Source organism: Copidosoma floridanum, unplaced genomic scaffold (genome assembly GCF_036245765.1).
Source record: "Copidosoma floridanum isolate Cflo_tuat_1 unplaced genomic scaffold, Cflo_Japanese_pri ptg000001l, whole genome shotgun sequence".
NCBI classification, from domain to species: Eukaryota; Metazoa; Arthropoda; class Insecta; order Hymenoptera; family Encyrtidae; genus Copidosoma; species Copidosoma floridanum.
The window spans coordinates 10,976,610-10,995,390 of record NW_028321878.1 but is presented as its reverse complement, the minus strand read 5'-3'; the positions used below and the strand labels follow the sequence as shown (position 1 = coordinate 10,995,390).

Below are 18,781 nucleotides of genomic sequence, written 5' to 3'. Positions count from 1 at the left end.
TGCCTCCCTTTGTACCTTCGCACCCCACCCCCCACCAGAATTCATCGTGCTCCGTCCCTTCCAAACCCCTCCTTTGCTCGACAGAGACGTATATAGTCCCTCATCTGCGCGTTTCCCCGCAACCCTTACAGAGTACACGGGTGGGGGGACGCCTGTGTGCCTATACACACTCTTTTCGACGAATAGGTGCGCGAGAGGGAGAGAAAAGAGGGATGTACGCGACTGCCCACCCCCCCCCCTCTCTCGGGGTGTAACGTGTCTGTTCACATAATAGGGGTGTCACGAATATGCACACACGCGCGCTATATATATATGCGTGATGGGTATACGTAGCTTATAGTGCGGATAATCGCTTCGCTCGCGTTAATTCTGCCCAGATGCTGCTGTTGCTTTGACGCGTGGTGACATCGCATGGACCTTTGATGTCCGACGCCTCTCATTCTCCGTGATGATGATGAAATTTTTTTTTTTTTTTCTCTCTTTTTTAGCCAGGAATCATCATGCCCTTGTACTTTGAATGCAATTGATCTACATTTGTCGTGCTCATTTTTTATATATAAAAAGCAAGTGTACACCACTACCACAGCTCGCGGTTACTCTTATACCCAACAGACTTGTCATTTAACGCGAATAACGTAACTATTGAATCTGCATGGGAATATAATTATGTGTATACTCTGTAAGCACTGCCGGTGTCAAGTGGCACGCTCTTTGAGAACTGCGTGCAATCGACAGTATCCTCGCGAGAATGAGATGGACGATAAATCACTCCAGTGGATACGTTTGTTTGAAGGGATAGGTGTAAATGTGTCACTTAAATTTCGTATACTTTTGGCAAGCGTATAGGTAAATTTACGGTACAATATGGTTAAGTATAATACATATAAAACAGTTACAAATTATTGTGTCTTGTGAGATAGTGGTGAGCAAAAAAAAGTTAACGTTATGAAGCATGAAGAAGGAAAAAAAAAAAAAAAAAAAGATCCCCAACACCCTCGTCCTCCGTCGAAGAGGGGCTGATGCTGTGGGCAAAAAGGATCGGATTCGCTGGCAATCCTTCCTCCCCCTTGTCTCCACCACCACCGCCCATCCCTTACTTTGGTTTCAGCCCCAACCGTATTTTCATTGTCGATGGCTATTAACTTTGCTCCTCGGCTCATCCGCCCCTATTATGTGCGACACCTACACGCTTTCGAGGATCCCCGATGTTTGGTGGGCTGATGTTGTTGGCGCTGAAGCGCGATAACTGCGGTGGTACCAAAGAAACGAGCGCACTTGATACGATCGCCCGGGCCCTCGCTTTGTTCCACCACGACGCTCCCTACTCTCTAGATCGCGACTTTTACATATACTTCCGTCGTTTCATCACTTCGAAAAATGTGCGCTCAGTTGATATTACGCGCCAATCGGTATTTAAAAAAATTCTTGTACAATGTGTATCAAACAAAGGCGAAGCAAACGAATCTCCCGGGCCTTGCTAATAAATCATCAAAATCGTCATGAAAACCCACGGGAGTCGCGAGCGAGAGGCCCACACCTCGAGAGCCCAGCTCCTTCGACACCTCGACGTGTACACAAGCGGCTTATCGCTCGGGCAAGCAACCTCCTATACCCGACCACCTGCCCATTGTGTATTACACAATATGCTTGTTTGTACACATATACATGTATGTGTAAACTATCGCGTTTCAAGCAACTTGGAGTTTCGCCCGGTAATGGACGAGGCTCCCACAAGTATATGGGTGTTAGTCGTAACCTTCGTCGCATCGTGTATACGTATACAGCTGGTCCCGCGAAGAAAGGAGGAGGAGGAGGAGGTTGAGCTATTTTTTTTTTTTTAGATTTTAGACGACGATTGGCGACTCGTCGTTTTGGGTGAGCCACACCTCGCCCTCTTTGCCCTTTTCCAGCATTTCGACGATAGCCGAACCCACTGTGTCGGGGCTGAAAGTGACGTTAGAAATGAGTTGATCGGCTGATCGGACGAAAGGTCAGTAGGCCGTACAAAAACAATGGGGGACTATGTTCGTACCTCTGCATGTACTTTTTCCTGTGCGCGTCGGGCAAGTTTGAATCGGCCACGAAATCAAACAACACCTCCTCCGGGACGAGATCGGTGGACATGCTCGTTCTCGTGAACCCTGGACACATGCACATTATGCGCATCCCCACTGTTGCGTTGTGGTACTTGTGAGGAATAAAAAAAAAAATTACCATTACCATTTGTTGCGTGGAATAAAATATAACTATCCTATACCTTCATTGATCTGACGAAAGATACGACGGCATGCTTCGTGGCGCTGTACACTGGGATCAGGGGGTTGTCCGTCAAGCTGTAGATGGAACCCATGTTTACGACGCTACCTCCTCTGTGGCCTTTGTGCTTACCCATGCGCTCGACGGCGATCATTGTGCACTTGACCATTGCCGTCTGTGTTTCATCGGTCATACAAGTTTTCGTTCATATATTATCCAGTTTACCATGTCGACGCCTCGATAAAATATACAAAAATTTAAACGAACGAGTGGTTATTTGAAGTAAAACATTATTAAAACGTAATTTGAACAATTGTTAACGATACACAAATGACTGTGATGATTATACCGATCGTGTGATAAACGCAGTGCCTTTGCTACGTTACAAACACAAGTTATCACCGAGTTGTGGTGTTTTCTTTGACCGAGACGTCGATGTGTATGTTTAGCGATTCACTGTATTTCGAACCGAAATTTATTTAAAACAATTGCTGTGATACCGATCTCGGCTGTGCAATCACATATCAGAACTTTCATTACATTATAAATAGTGTGTAGTACTTACGAAATTTGTCGATATGGTCAAATCTGGTTTGTTCTCGTTGCAAACCCCAGCATTGTTGACTAGAATATCCACGTAATTCTTCATTTTGCTCACTTCTTCGTAATTGGCTGAAATATAAGTCTGTATTTAGAATTTTTAATAACTTTTTATGCATTTAATTGGTAGTCGTAAAAAAAACAAGCAATTATTAATATTCACCAATGAAACTTTGGTTGTCGGTCACATCACAATTGTAATATCCAAATTTTTGTTTGCCAAATTCTTTTTCCAAGGTTAGCAATGCGTTAACCACTGTTTCGCTACTTGGCTTTTGCACGTCAAATATGGCCACGTACTGTGTAAGATATTTTATTAATAAGTTTCATCGAAGCATAAAGTAATTTGATACATTTCATCGACTTACTGAAACGCCATTCCTCAGTAGATGCTGGACAGTCACGAAACCAATTCCTCTAGCCGCGCCAGTCACGATCGCCACTTTGCCGCTCAGATAGGTCATTTTTTTTTCAAACAATCGATCTATATGTTTTTTTTTTAAGTAATTTTTTATATGACACGCAAATACAATAACAAACAAGTGTGTATTTTGAGTTGTTACCTTTACCGCGAAATTGGAAAAAAATCAGAGTTTTATTCCTTCAACTTAAATGAGACGACGTTGAGTAAGAACTACCGGAGTAGACTGATAAATCAGTACATAAATACACCGTCTGGCGTACTTATCTGTCTTACTGACGCTGTGATAATCGAAGCGTGACGAACCATTAGTTTTTTGGTGCGCTGATATTAATAATAAAACTTATTTTTCAATGTTTACCCATACATTATACATGATGATACATTTTACTACGTGCAAGGAAATATATGAAAAATATTTCGTTTTTTTTTCCCGTTTGAAGAAAAACATTTTTTTTGAGTCACACCCTTGTAACAGGGCTCATTTTTACATGTTAAAATTGTATACGTATGTTCGATATGTATATATATAATAATAGCATGTAAATTGCGGAAAAAGGGTGAAGGGTGTGCTAAAAAAAAAAAAAATTGTTTTTTATTAAAACGAGGGACAATAACTACTTTGTGGATTTTCTAAGAAGATAGTAAGAGCTAAAAATCTATGGGCAACGATTTTCACGCCGGAGATGCACCAAAAAATATTAAATTGCACTTTTCATGGTACAATCAACAAACATTAACATGCAGGGCAAACTTTTATACTTCACCAGTAGTACCTACTATTTATTTTCACCGATACAAACTCAACTTTACGGGCGAGCTATTAGCTACACAAGATCCGACTCCTTAATTAACGCTTTAACGAACTTTCTCTCTCACTTTTCCCGTATACGGTTGAGCGAAGAGCTCTTCTAAGAGTTTGATTTCCCATCGAGCACCGGGAACTTGCTAACAAGAATACCGTGTATTATACGTATATACTCGACTACATTATGATGTGAGCTCATGAGAAAAGTCGAGGGTTGCGAGGAAGCGGAGGTGCATCGATTGGAAATACAATTAGCTGCTCGATTAATTCATTGAAGATTCCCGCCGAATGTAATGAGGTGCGGGTGATACGAGCCTTTTATTATAATTAACTCGAAGCGCGTGCTAACGAATTCTCTTTGCAAGTATAATATTTTATTAACATGCTTTGGATTTTCATAAAGTATGGTTTTACCAAGTTAATTAAAACATGTTTTTTTTTTTTTTTTTTTTTTTTTTCAATTTATTTAATTTGTTTCAACGAAATTTTTAAAAACTTTTTTCAGATGTGTTCCAACAAAAGTTGAAGGTACATTTTGATGATTCGAAAAATTAGTTTATATTTTAAAAAAAACTTTCGTAAATAAGTAAGTAGTTTGACACGAAAACTTAAGGGGTGTGAAAATTAATTTTATCTTGGAAAAGTCCTTAAAAACCGAGAAGTAGATTGTTAATGTAACAGTCATAAAAATTGTAAACTCAACTGTTCGTAAAACCCATAATATTCATGCCTTAGTCAGAGTCTTACTGTACATCAGTACCTTCTACTTTTTTTTATTCCTTTGCTAAAAAGTATTTTCGTACTGACCCCTCACTTCTGATCTTTTTTTTTTCTCTAGTGATATTTTTGTTATCTGAATAAAAACAAATTGCTGTATTACATCAGGACCATATAAATTGAAATCGACTGATTCAAGGCAGTTGTATACTTGCGTAAAATTTTGTCTGGATGGAAATCGAACGTATTGGAACTATAATAAAGTAAAAGGAAAAAATGACTCACGAATTTTCCAGAGATACCAGGAAATTTTAAAAACACAACAACAGGTGATAAGTTTTTAATTAACGACTCGAGAGATCGTGGCGCAGAAAAAGGTCGAGCGATAACGTTCGCTACGAGACGTAAATATTGAAGTCTTATCGTCCAGCCGCACGTATATTTTTTTATGGAACTTTTATGTTAAGACTTCATAGTGTAGGTACTTATCATAATTTTTTTTTTGATTTTTCTTTTGCTTCTCGCTAATTAGAGTTTTTTTGTTGATAGATGGGACCACTCGTTTTTTTTTTCAAGTTCTTACTGTATTGGGGCACAGCAAATAGAAAATCTGCGAAACTTCCAGAAGTTGTAGCTTTCCTGTTTTTGTTATTAAGCTATCACTTGGAAGAAAAGTGAGGGTCGCAAAAAAACAAGTGAATGGACAAACAACGGAAATTGCAGAATATTGTTCCAAATTATAAAACTAAAAAACAAAGTTTGTAATGTAGGGTTGTGAAAAAGTTTGTTGTAAACAATAAGGTTCCTGAGAGTAGAAGTAAAATTGCCCAAGTTTTATGTATTGAAAAAAAAAAAAAAAATAAAAAGGATTTGTAAACAAAACGTAGCGTTAAAAATTTGAGATGGGTATATTAGAGTGAACGAGTTCATGTGTTAGCTTTTGTATTAGCCCTTGAAAAAACTCGCTGAGCCTGAAAGAGACGGAACTGGGCACTTTTCTGGCGCATAGTGGTTCTCTGCGGGGATGACTTTAATAAGGCCTCGGTCCATTGTTGCACTGGCTTTTGACGCCATGATAGCTTCTTCACGCCAGGCTTGTCGCCTTGAATGGGATTACAGTTTTCCGAAAAAACCGGAAAACTCACGTCTTTTCTTCTATTACAAAAATCTAAGAAAACGAGGTTCTTTTCTGTCACACATAATACCTATATATGTATACTCTTGTCAAACGCTGAGTTGCTTATAGTAACAAAAAGTACAATTGTCTCCAAAGATGCATTTTTTTCTACATATAATTGGGCAGTTTACTTTGAAAGTAACATTTTATTATTGTCGCACAATTAATGCTGCTTTTTGAAGATATTTCGTATCAGTTTTTTTTTCAAATGCAAAACTAATTTATCAACATTTTTTTTTTTTTTTTTTTCAGGAATAATTTTAACAAAAACAAAGCGAATTTTTCATCGTCTAATCATCAAAAGCCACGAGCTAACATTTAAAAGTCAAAAGCCTCGGGCGAGTTTTTCCACGTCGAACAGTTAAATCAGAGCACAGAAAACCCGCGCTCTCTGCTTCACAAAAGGTAGTTTATAATCACAAAAGTTGTGAAAATTTGTAGCTGAAACGCGAACAATGGAGGCGAGCGCATGTGAAACATATTTCCCTACTCTGCAGCGAAACAACACGGAAACGCAAAAAAAAAAAAAAAAAAAAAAAATTGACGAAGCTTAGTCGAGGGTGCAATTTTCAGCTCGCGATGTATGTAGTATGTCTTTTTTTATTTTTTTCGATCTCGTTTCCCCACGAAACAAAGGCGAGTGCGTACAGGTATGCGGAGCAGTTGCACGTATATGTATGTACCCACGAAAAAAAAGAGGAAGGAAAAAACGCCGGAAAATATGAAAACCCTTTGAATGTCTTTCCCTCTTGTTTCTGGCGCCTTTCCCCCCCTGCGTTTCACGCACAAATGACTCCATACCGTGCGTCGGAAGAAAAACGCGTTTATAAGCTCTGTGTTGTGCAGAGAAAGAGAGTGCATGCACGGGTCTGTATATGTACGTCAGACTCAATTGCCAAAGGATTGGCACAGAGATGCATTCAATTTTCAGTAAAACCGTGCGTGTAGGTAGCATACGGGTAGCAATATGCGAAACAGCGGAAATTGAGAGGTATAGGTACTCCATTTCGGCATATATGAAAAATACAAATGCTGAATGTGAATGCGAGACAAAAATTTATCTGCGCATAGATGAACAGTCAAGTTGGATATGTATTACAATATGACGATTAATTTGATGGTATTAGTTTTTACACTGCGTGAAGGTTTATACATATCGATTTTTGAGAAAATCGTTATAAAACAGTGAGTTTCGGAAGGAAAAAAAAAAAACATTACATTGCATCGGCTCTCAGAAAACAGTAAAACGAAGGTATTTCCGTAAACGCGATGCAATTGAAATTTTATCTGCTCCTTTGGTTTTTTCGTACACAAACGAAACAAAAAAAGTATTTGAAATCGACACGTGCTTCAGCATGACTTTGTAAACGTTTTCCGTTCCGAAATTGCTCGTGATATTACACCCAACGCACGTATGAAGCTGCACATCGCTTCGGGGCGTGGAAATGGCACATCTTGTAAAGTCATACATTTTCGAATATACTCAGCTCGAAAGCCCTGCAATATTTTTCTGGCATACATCCACACATGCTTTCATCCTCGTCTTTAGAATATTTCTCAGGATTCTGTGGTTGCCACTTTTCAACTGTGCGCACAAAACGAAGGAAAATAACGTGTCTGAAATGAAACTTTGATAAGAAGTGCGGTTTTTCCGATGAAAAATGTTTTTCCATTGCACATTATTTACATTATGGAGTCAGTTCAAAAATATCAAAGCCCTCGACGAAACTGAGTTGTTCCTCGTACTGCCACTGTCATCTGTCACTGGGTTTTCCAACAGTAAACTTGATGATGTAAAAGCTCAAACGTTATTCAGCTGCATTTGTTGCAAGATTTTTGTCCAACTCTCTAAATATGTACAGTGCAGGATAAATCATTCAAACCATCCGAACAAGTTTAATTGAGATTAGAGAGCCTCCGTAGGTAGTGGTATCGTTGCGTGTGCAAGCCCTCGAGTCTCCACGTGAACTTTGAAACAAAGCTTTGATCAGCACGAGGTGAAAGGGTTCGGAGGTGCTGGCTTGTTCGAGCGTATACGTATAGGTCCGGCATTCGGCTGACCATTGTACTGCCACGAATCATTCAAGCACTAGGAATTGTATACTGCAAAAGCCAAAAACGCGAAGAAAATGAAAAAAGAGAAACACTATCCTAATCCATGATTTTTGTAGCAAATCAAAGACGACAACAAAACTAGTATACGATAGGCCAGAGAGAGAAGCGAAGGGGTGTAGCGTATTAGGGAAGACGTAAAGTGGTATATAGAGGGAGAGAGAGAAGTAGAAATCCGTACAATATAATAGGCAAGGGGGTGGGATCGGTATATATATAATGGTAGGGGCATGGTATAAGTTTCTGCTCTTCGTAGCCGCGGGTTATATCCCCGGAATCAGCTGCCAGATTATTCTATTACCGCGTATCAACATTGGCCCCGTGTGTTTGGTCTGAAAACACACGACCTTATACTCTCTCGGCACATTGTTTCAGCCAGTGCTAGATAAAGAATTTAACTTCGGGGATAATTAAAAGGTCGCTCGGGTCTCTCTTTTTTTTTTTTCCTTTCTTTTTCCTCCCCGTTCTTGTTGCTCTCGTTTGTTTTTGTTTTTTTTTTTTTTTTGCTTATTGAGTTGACGACATTTCATACTTTTGCAGTTTTTTTAACAAATGCAGCCGCGTATTTTGTGATATACCGTGGCGTACAACATTTGTTATCATTTCCCGAGCGATATATTCAGCACAAAATGTGGAAAGGGGGGGGGGAGAAGGGAAAAGCGACGTCGGTGGAGAGTTAAAGTTTTCCGACTTGGCGGAGAGTGTTTATTTTGACGGTGCGCGCCGGGAGATCCTTAAACGGGGAAAAGAAAGGGAAATAGAGAGAGGGAGTTGACGTTGAATACGAGATGAGTAAGCACGGCCAGGTCGAAGAAGTAAGATTTGCTCGAGTCGAAGAATATATTAAAAGATGATGTGTCTTTGTATTATTTCATGGGACCGCGGTGAGTTGTGGGTCTTCCGAGTGACCGAGGGTTTGTGTGTACATCGCTACGATAAAAGTATTTTTTTTTTTTTTTTTTAGTTGTCAAGCTCGTCGATGCACATCTTTTCATTGTTTTTAGTTATGCGTACCGATGTACTGAAGCGATGTGTATGTGTATTTTTTTTTTGAAAATGTTGCCCAGTGTTACATTGTATTTCATTTCAATGTCACAAAACCAATACAATTATAATATACGAGCAAAATCGCTAGATTAAATTTATAAAATCGATCACCAGAAATATTGAGACTGACCAATGAGGTACAATAAGAAGGATACAAAAACTATATTTGGCCATTAGGACAAAAAAAAAAAAATTATACCTCATTCCTTGTTTGTAGCTTGAGATTTATTGCCGAAATGAATGAATTAACGCGTGTAAGTTGAAGTGTTAGAGAGACGACGATATAGTTACTGTATATTTGATCGGTTTAGCGCACGCATTAAAATTTAATAAAAATGCAACGAATATCCGCGGTATTGTTGATGTATTAAAAATTGGATGCAACCCGAAAACTCGGAGACAGACGTGGTGACTCGGGCAGTGCACATGTGTAAAACAACCAACTGTATATGATGTATAGATGTGCAGAAAAAAATATGCAAAGCAGTAACTGCAGATACACTGCTTCATCCAACCAAAAAAATATCATTAAAAGAAAAAAAAAAAAACCCCTTTCCCTTGAACAAACAATGACAATGGGTCCAGGAGAAGAGCAGCGTCAGCGATGGTATACGTACCGCATGATATATACATATATGCGACCTATATGGTTGTACGCGGCAAAGCGGTAATTAAAATAAAATTAATTGGATTGGCCGAGTGGGTGGTAACGACGAGAGTAACCCACGCATGCACATATATGCCAACCTATCTATAATAATGGTATCGAACGAGAAGGGAATATACGCACATCAGGGAACACGATGTGAGCAGCACGAGCGGGCCGTACCATGGGGGTATATTGTATATACGTGTGCCCGCAATAAGGCTGTCGAGCCGCGGGCCACGGTTTTCTGGGCTGCCGCGCGCATTGCACAGTTGCTGTTTATTCTGCGGCTCCCCCCTGCCCCTGTTCCGTCCGATTATTCATAAATGCAGCGTCGCTGTGCTCTCGCCGCACTGTGGTACATCACAACGGTATAATATATGGATATTGCGTGTGCGTGCATAGATCGATTGTACTGGACGAGCTCGTCGGCTTGTGCTTTAGCTGATGATTATTATACCGGATGTACGTTAATTGTAGACGAGTCGACGCTCCTGTTGCTATTGCTCTTATCGCGTGGTGTTGTTGGTGGATGATGATGATGGCGATGCTATTAGCTTGGATATCGTTCTGCCGTGGATGATCGTAAATTGTTGTTGAGGATGACGGTGACAGCATGGTTTGTCCCTCATGAATTTTAAAATTCCTTTTTATCAGTGCAATGTTCCTTTGAATGGAAAACTATGCTTGGGTGATGAAAACATTTTTTTTTTTTTTTTTTTTGGTTTCCACTTGATATCCAATTGTTTTGGAGATAAAAGTTTACATTTTTAATTGTTAGTGTTTGAAGTTTAACTTATGTGGACAAGTTGCGCTGAAAATGATAATATATGCATGCCACCTGACTCTTTAATTACTTTTTTTACTCACTGGTAATATTCATTTGTAAGTATTGAAAAGTGAAACAAAGATGTTCGCTGGTATAATTGTTTTAAAAACAATAAATCATAATTACGAAACTCGTTATTTTCCCTGCAATATTCCTTTGCTAATTTTCCTTTCCACGACGTTACAAGCTTGTTTCGTAAGGTATGAAAATGTAATTAAAAATCAAACCCCCAACGCCTCTCTGAGCGAATACTAGTCTTGAGCATTTTTCTTGGAGTATCGGCGTACAGGTATGAAAATAAACAAATGATCAATTACAATTTTTCAATTAAAATCGCGGACGCAACATCGCGTTTCCACGTGGCTGGAAGACGAAAAAAAACAAACGAAGGAGAAAAATTAATTAAAACTCGCGCCTCACTTGCGCGTACACAAACGGTGGTACGTATCGGCTATAGTCCCATTAAAATTGTAAAAATCAGCGAGCATTCATCGATTTTTCGCGATACTCTTCAATTTAATTTTGTTTGTAGTGCATCCTCTTGGAGCATCTTTGACTTGCGGCTAAATAAACCAAATCCCAGGGGGTTAGTGGTAAGAAAGAACTTGGACTCTTGTGCCCGAAACACTTTAAATCAACGATAGCAACCTCGTGCGCGTGTGCAGGGGGTGTAAAACTTTGTTCTCCCCCAAGGGAGGGGCAAAGTGAACGAGTAGCGAAAAAGCGACGAAAGCCAGTTGTTTACTCGCGTTTTCGAGATTTGGCTCTCCTCCTCCCCAACGCGTATAGCTGCAACCGATCTCCTATCCCTCGGTACTTGCACTCTGTGCTTGGGTATAGTATTTCATTAAAGTTTCAGCGAGCTTTGTCTGCCCGGCGTATACGTACCAACGGGAGGCCGTTCTCTCGTGTGGTTGTGCTCTCCTGTCTTCGCTTCGCGATTCCCCGGTGCTTTTTATCTCCTCCGCGAAGCGGACCTTTGGCTTGGCTTGACGGTGCGCTCTCGGGGTTTTTTTTTTCCCCTCCTTCGGATGATTTTATACTATTTATGCAGTAAGTTGATTTTTCTGGTCAGGAATGACAATTGGCGTTTATTCAATTTATGTGGGTAAGTACAAAAAAGCCCATGGGATCGTCAATCTGGTAAGAGCCAAGTTTGTATCGGTAACGTAACAAAATTTCCACTTTTCAAGTACAGTTGCTTTGTTGAATATCATGAAAATTATACAAGTACGCCCAATGAAACACGTTTATAATAATACTTGTAGTGGATTCAAAACATATATAGAAAAACAAAATCAATGCACGAAGATAACAGAGGGCGAAAACCTTCCCAACACAGGTTTTTCGTGTCAGTCGTTTTAGAAAAAAAAAAAAAAAAAACGAATTTCATTTGACAAAGTTGGTACTTAAACTTTACTACACGTGTAATTTTGCTACGCACTTGAGAGACACTAGTGTACGAAACATATATGTTTTAAGGTAAAATTAATCATTACGCACAAACAAGAAGAAATGAAGGAAGAACAAAAAATCATCTAAAGTATATGGTACTCTGACTTGATTTTGTCAGGACAATCAATGTATAATAATACACATAGAGAAAGAGGGAGAGAGAGAGAGAGAGAGAGAGAGAGAGAAATGACGCGTGCCGCCAAGTATAGATTCCAAAATCCAATAATGATTCCAATGCCCCCCCTCCGCGTGCACTTCTGTTCTTTTTCTCTCTCTATACACTGCTGTTCCGCCCCTGCGCGTACTCTCTCCCTTTTCTCCGCTGTTTGCGCGTGGAGCTAAAAAGGGCTTCGCTCACGTTATATTTCCATGCCCGAGCGATGAACGGGCAGGGGGTGGCTCGAATCGCAGTAATTTTATAAACACTTTGAAAATCTTGCGTCACGCGTCCGGCTTCCCTCTTCTCGGGGTGCCCCGAGATTGCCTCGGCCACTTGTGGGCTTCCCCGGAAAATAATTAGAAAATCGCGCCCCCGCTTTGTGCACGTGCTTATATATACATTTCGACCTCATCCCTCCCTCGTTTTTTCCCTTGCCGTACCTCCCCTCCCCCTGAAATATATATACATAGGTGTAATAACAATTTGTGTTTGCGTGCACGCGAAAAACCATTTGAAAGAAAAACTGGCTCTACTTCTAGCTGGCACTGTCTCATGCGTTAGGATTATTTAAATCACGAATGATTGCTTTTGTCATTATTTTTTGATTCAACCGTATTTTTACAAATAGTTACCTAATTTTACTAATTTGTGATGATAACTTTAATAAAAAATGTCTTTCTATCTCTCTCTTTCAGCTATCCGAAGCGTGTACTTTTATTGTCGGTTTTTGAATAATTGCTAGAGGTTAAAAATAATTTACGAAAAACTAATTAAATACAAATAGGTACGAGACTCGATTCTCAGATTTAGGGGCTGATGCGTTCATTGATTCCAACGTCAATTCAAACGAAATTATGGATAAATAAATTTAAAAAAAAATTTTCCATTAACCATCAAAATACGCACTGACGATTCATTGTTGTTTTTTCAAATCTTTTACTTTGTAAGGCGAACTAGAGGCCAATTATAGCGGGAAAACAAAAGTACCATCAACAGCCAATGATGGGCCATTACAGAGATTCGTTGAAACATAATATACACCTCCGTCCACTGTGCATCAACATCCTCATGTGTCATCATTTCCGTATAGGGTGAAACTTCCGTCACCTGTTTTTCCCGCTAACCTGCAAAATAACCAAAAACTTTCGCAAACCCAGTTAAAATCCAAAGTTGGAACGTAAAGTAAAAATCTTTGAAAAAAAATCGTAAAATATGGCCGAGCAAAAGGACGGCCAGGAAAATCCAATGAACGTCGAGGAGGGAGGGACAAAGCCAAGCGTGGCCGAGTTGGCGGCCGATAGACTGAAAACGCAGCCGTCGATGATGTCGCGAGGGAGCACAAAGTCGCGATCGCGGAAGAGAAGGGCGGCCCGGAAGAAGGGCAATTGCGAGGGACGAGAGCGCTGGGACTGCGAGGAGGAGCCCCACTGGCGGATCTACATGCAGATGTTGGCACCTCCACAGCTATAGACGTACCCAACGTTTTATACAAACCCAACTCTTTTCGTAGGTTCGCGGACGACGCGAAGAGAAGCGAGGAGGCGGACCGCGAGAGGTACGGCGCGTTTTACCGCAAAAAGCCACCCAAGGACGCACCCTCGCGATGGCCCGGCATCTGCTTGACCACGGGGCCCATCTGCCAGGCCCTAAACGTCCTCAACACGTCCAAGCGCCACGACGACCCCTCGCCGGAATCCACCATGTGGGACGGATTGCGCGACCCCAAACTGGTTCGAATCACACCCCTTGATTAAATCCCCCATTGAGAGAAACAAAAAAAAGAAAGAAAATGGTAATAATTACTCTGCTGGAGTGGCCATCCCGTATTCCCGTAACGTTCAAAGTCCCTACACGACCCCATTTAGCGATTCTGGCACCGTAATTATTACTACTATTATTTTTTTTTACCATGATTGTGAATGGTCCCATTAGCTATTGGATTCGGCGAGCGAGTCGAGCTGCAGCGCTCCCGAGTGGCCGAAGCTGTTCCCGTGCTCGAGGCGCGACGTGGTGAGGGAGCGGAAAATCCTCGCGAGGAAGGCTAAAATGAGGAAACTGGGCGCCCTGCCGTGCAAAATCGACGCGATCGATTCACCAGGTAATTATGGACGCACCCGTGGTTTGCTCGTTCGGCTTGACCCTGGAAAAACGATCCTTGGCGCAGAGTCCAGCGACGAGGAGGGACTGCTGGAGATGGCGAACCTGAAGGAACTCGGGCACGCGGTCATACCGCGCACGTTGCCCAAGAAGCGCAACGTCATCCTCGTCGATCGAGCTTGCGGGGAGAGCCCTGGACTCGTCGAGGGCGACTACGTCGTCTTCGAGCTCGTCTCGAAAAAGGCCACGAGGTCGTACACCAATATTTGCCTCAGGGGAACTACGGGGATGCACCTGGCCGAGCTCGAACGCGTGCGCGAGCGCACGTGGAAGTTTTGCCTCTTCCAAGCTCTCGTCGCTCTCCTGACCAAGACCCAATTCAGGTATACACACGATTTTTCCTCTTTTTTCTTTTTTTTTTCTTTTTTTTATTCATTATTTTGTCCCCAAGGTACAAGTACGTGTGGAGCGCAAACATCGATTACATGTACGAGCACGCGTGGATGTTGTTTTTGCACGTGGGCTTGCTGAACGTGGTGAAGAGCCAGAGGTTCGACGACGTGCTCGTTTACAATTACAAGTACAGCGTGGAGGTCGAGTTGGTGGACGAACTCGGTGGGGTGAGGGTCGACCCGATGGTGGGTTTCAAGTACACGGAGAGGGGTCTAGGCAAGCCGAAACGAAGGCCGAGGAGGGAGCTCATGCTCGTCAAGTCCTCGTTCGGCAGCGAGAGGGAGAAGGACCAGTACAAGCTGCCCGCGCACAGGAGCTACCGGGCCGTGGAGAAATGGTTCGACAAGCTCGAGATTCAATACACCAATTGCATATACAGGTTGGAACGTGTTGATCATGCCACCAGATGTTTACTACTTTGTTTCCACGACGTGTTGTTGTAGAACGACGAGGTTCTCGCTGGCCTTTTGGCAGGACGGGCCCTTCTGGTACCTCTACAACCCGTACAGGTGCGACAAGCACGGTTTCTGGGACGACAAAGGCTTCGCTTGCGTGGTCAAGTTTTGCACGAAAGCATCGCTCAAGCGCCACCTGATGATCCTCACGCTGAGAGCTTACGCGTACGAGGCCGAGATACACGGCGCCGACGACGCCTCGGACAAGTGCAAAAACAAGAAAAAGTCCAGAGAACAGTTCGCCATTCAGATTTTCCAAGTGATATACCACTCGTGTCAGATACACAACGTCAAACTGTACAATCGCAAGCCCAAGAGGCCGAGGCTGGCTACGCTCGTCGAGGGGAAAAAAAGCGACCCCTGCACCTTCGATCCACTCGTCCATTTGGCACCCAAAGTGTGCACGGGAGCTTGCGACGACGACGAGGTACTCTCCCCCTTCCTTTCCACCCTCCCCCCTTTTTTTTTGTCTTCTACTTTTTTTTTTTTTTTCCAATTTCAGTCGAGCGGCAACATGGAAAAACCCCGGTGGATCCAGGATTCGAGGATCACGTGGTCGAAGAACGCGACAGACGTGGTCGAGTGCAAGAAAGGCGGCGAGGAACGGCCCAAGTGGCACGCTTACGACGTACTCGAGCCCCGCCGACTATACGTGCTCTGGAGCGACGTCCACGTGTCGGACCAGAGCTTCGCCCCGGAAAACCGCAACAGACAGGTCGAGACCTGCCACGCCGTTTGCGCCGGCATGGGCCTCGTCAGGACCCCGGAGTATTGGACGCCCGACGTGCTCAACGTCATAGTCGTCAGCGGGGACAGGTTTGGCTCTTTTGTTTTTCCAAAAAAATTCGGCCACCAACGATCTCCCCCCCTCCCCTCGCAGGTTCTTCACCGAACGCAAGCTCAAGCTCCAACGGCTGCTCGACTCGAAGGACATCCGCTGCGCAAACTGGGACGTCCAACCACTCGACCAGTTTCGCGTGGCCAACATGCTCTTTGAGCTCAAAGTACACCCGGTGACTCGAGGTCGGCTGTTTGCAAGGGGCCAGGGTCTTTGGTCTACGCTAGAGCGGCTGTTCCGGGTGCACGAGTTCGTCAGCCTGAGCTGCCAGAGCTCGAGCTTCGGTGTTTTCAAGCACTGCGGGGCGTACTACGCCCTCGACGTGCTGTCCTACGGTCCGCCGGTGTACGGGCGTGGTCGAGGCGGCACCTACTTGCTGAGGGCCTCGTGCTTCGAAGATCTGGTGAGGTGTTTGGTACTGGTCGTCGGCACGCCCGAGTGCTGCGAGTTCGAGCTCAGGCCGATGGAGATCGTCAGGGTGGAGGAGCTCGGGGTCGAGGAGTCGGACGTGGTGTGCGAGGAGAACGAGTGCGGGGAAGATTATCCGGTGAAGCCCGCTTGTCCGCTGGAGGACGAGAGGAGGAAGGCCAGCAAGAAGAGAGGACCCGGAGGCCCCGAGCCCCAGCAAAAGATCATCGACGTCGTCGTTTGCAAGAAGACCAAGTCCTAGGTCTCTTTTCTTTTTTTTTTTTTTTTTTAAGTACTTGTCCTGCTCGACGTAACAAACTAGATGTCTGGTCTGAGAGATTCAACATGTATACGTACACGCGATCGTACTTCTCGAATCTTTGCAAGCCAAATCTTTTATTTTCATAAAATTAAAATCTTTCAGTACCACCGGCATACTCCAGATAGGACAGACATTAATTTTTTAGTTTATACACACGACGAAATATATATATATATAATGTATGTATCGAATGAAACATTATGGGTTGTCGGTCGGTCGACCCGTTTGATCCTTCAAATACGTTGACAAGGAAAATCCTTTCTCGGAAGATCGGGATAATCGGCTCGGAAATCGGATAAATCGTAGTTGAAAAATTGAAACAACGACATAATTCTCAGCAGGTCATCCGTCGTGAACGCCCGACAATGGCCGTATACATACAGCTCGCTCGAGCGACCCGAATCCGAAACGGTGTATATATATATATGTTTGCACCTCATTGGACAACAATGACTTTTAGCGTGGCAAACACGATCCACTTTGTCTCGATTCGTTTGTACACGGGGACTCTGTCCGAGTTAGATTCTGCTCAGGAAGAGAGAAACGTATAGACGGGGAAGGAGAGAAGTGGTGAAAGCCGGAAGAGCTCTTTACACGCCTCGAACCGCTTCATTATATACTTAGTAAAACGAGTTGTCGTTCGCGTGCCACTGCGTATACAAATTGTGGTCAAACTGTGTTTTTGAGTCTTGGCATCAACGTTTTCTCGAATTTGGGGAAAGATGGAAAAACTACAAGCACAGGGGAGTCGACCACAACTACAATGGGCCATTGATGCCAGCACTCTTCTATCTATGTATAATATATATCTTTCAAATATTACCAATAATCTAAGATTACATTTGTTGCGTGTACGTAAGTTTTTGTAAAAATTTTTTTACCTCGATTTTACGATGGAACTTGCATTAATGGCCAAAATACTCACCTGTCGGGATGTGTGGATACGGTGGCAATTCAATTTTTCAAAAAAAATAAAGGTCACATCAAGCATATTCTATAATTTCATTTACTTTATTAAATACATCTTTTTCACTTGAGTATGTCTAAAAGAGAAAGTCGTACGTTTTACTTCGTTTATCGTATATTTTCAATAATTCTCATCAGCACGGGGGCGGGGGAGGGAGGGAATATAAGAACATTTTTTATCACACTCGTTGATCTTCGTATATTCAGGGTTACAACTTATTCGATTATTTCTTTTATTTTACACACACGATCAATCGTATTTACAAAGTGTTTTTTTTTTTTTTTTTATTTACAATGCAACTTTTATTTACATAACCATAGACGGTTCTCTTTCGAAGGAAAGTCGCACGCAGACAACAAAAATTCCTTTTCATTCGACGTTTTTTTTTTTTTTTCCAACGCGTCGATTATTTTGTTTCAATAATTAACAATAATTTTTTCATCAAATCGTTTATTGCCTTACTTCAAAAATCTTATAAAGACGAAAAGTTACGTCCTTTGTTTTTTTCGTAATTCAAATGCAGAGGGATTTCTTCCGGCGCCCCGGATAACCCCATATAATTTCACGCTTATTCGTTTCATTCGTATAAAACAAGAGATCATTTTTTTTTATTCTGTTAAAACAACTCACTCGTCCGCTTTTTCAATAATAAGTACAAACACATGCATACACAATTTTTGATTTCAACCCGATACAAGTGTTTCACGCGTATCCTCTGAAATAATTGTTGATCAATGATTTTTCACCGTTTTTCACCTGATTTTCTCACCATATCAAACGAAGATGTCTTAAAGTAAAATTATTTACAAAGCATGCGTATGTATGTACACATCGAAAGAAAAAAGGTACCCACGAATCAAAAAAAAGAACGCACTGGCCTTTGGTAACATAATGTATAATGATATTTGTCAACCTAGCATTTTTGCTTTAGGACCCAATGAAACCGATCGTCCCAACAAAGATCCAAATCTACAATGTACACATTGTCCCGATGAAAAAAAAAAAAAAAAAAA

General features: G+C 42.1%; 2 protein-coding genes across 3 annotated transcripts; one reads left to right on the top strand and one right to left on the bottom strand.

Annotated features, from left to right (window-relative positions):
- Positions 1–1,809: 1,809 nt before the first annotated feature.
- LOC106646935 (15-hydroxyprostaglandin dehydrogenase [NAD(+)]-like) lies at positions 1,810–3,485 on the bottom strand. Of its 2 annotated transcripts, XM_014363164.2 has the most exons (7): positions 3,420–3,485; positions 3,225–3,340; positions 3,020–3,155; positions 2,822–2,928; positions 2,258–2,431; positions 2,033–2,187; positions 1,810–1,944 (listed from the first exon to the last, which is right to left on the bottom strand). In XM_014363164.2, the coding sequence occupies exons 2-7, from the start codon at positions 3,318–3,320 to the stop codon at positions 1,845–1,847; spliced, it is 768 nt and encodes a 255-aa protein (XP_014218650.2). In that variant the 5' UTR covers positions 3,321–3,340; positions 3,420–3,485; the 3' UTR covers positions 1,810–1,844. The 2 variants fall into 2 exon arrangements, with proteins under 2 accessions (XP_014218650.2, XP_089447606.1); XM_089591480.1 differs by having other exon boundaries at positions 3,225–3,480.
- Positions 3,486–13,440: 9,955 nt separating this feature from the next.
- On the top strand, positions 13,441–16,741 carry LOC106642819 (uncharacterized). The gene is made up of 8 exons (XM_014357741.2): positions 13,441–13,676; positions 13,739–13,958; positions 14,161–14,326; positions 14,393–14,708; positions 14,777–15,157; positions 15,222–15,660; positions 15,736–16,049; positions 16,114–16,741. Exons 1-8 carry the CDS (start codon positions 13,441–13,443, stop codon positions 16,739–16,741), a joined length of 2,700 nt encoding a protein of 899 aa, XP_014213227.2.
- Positions 16,742–18,781: the final 2,040 nt, after the last annotated feature.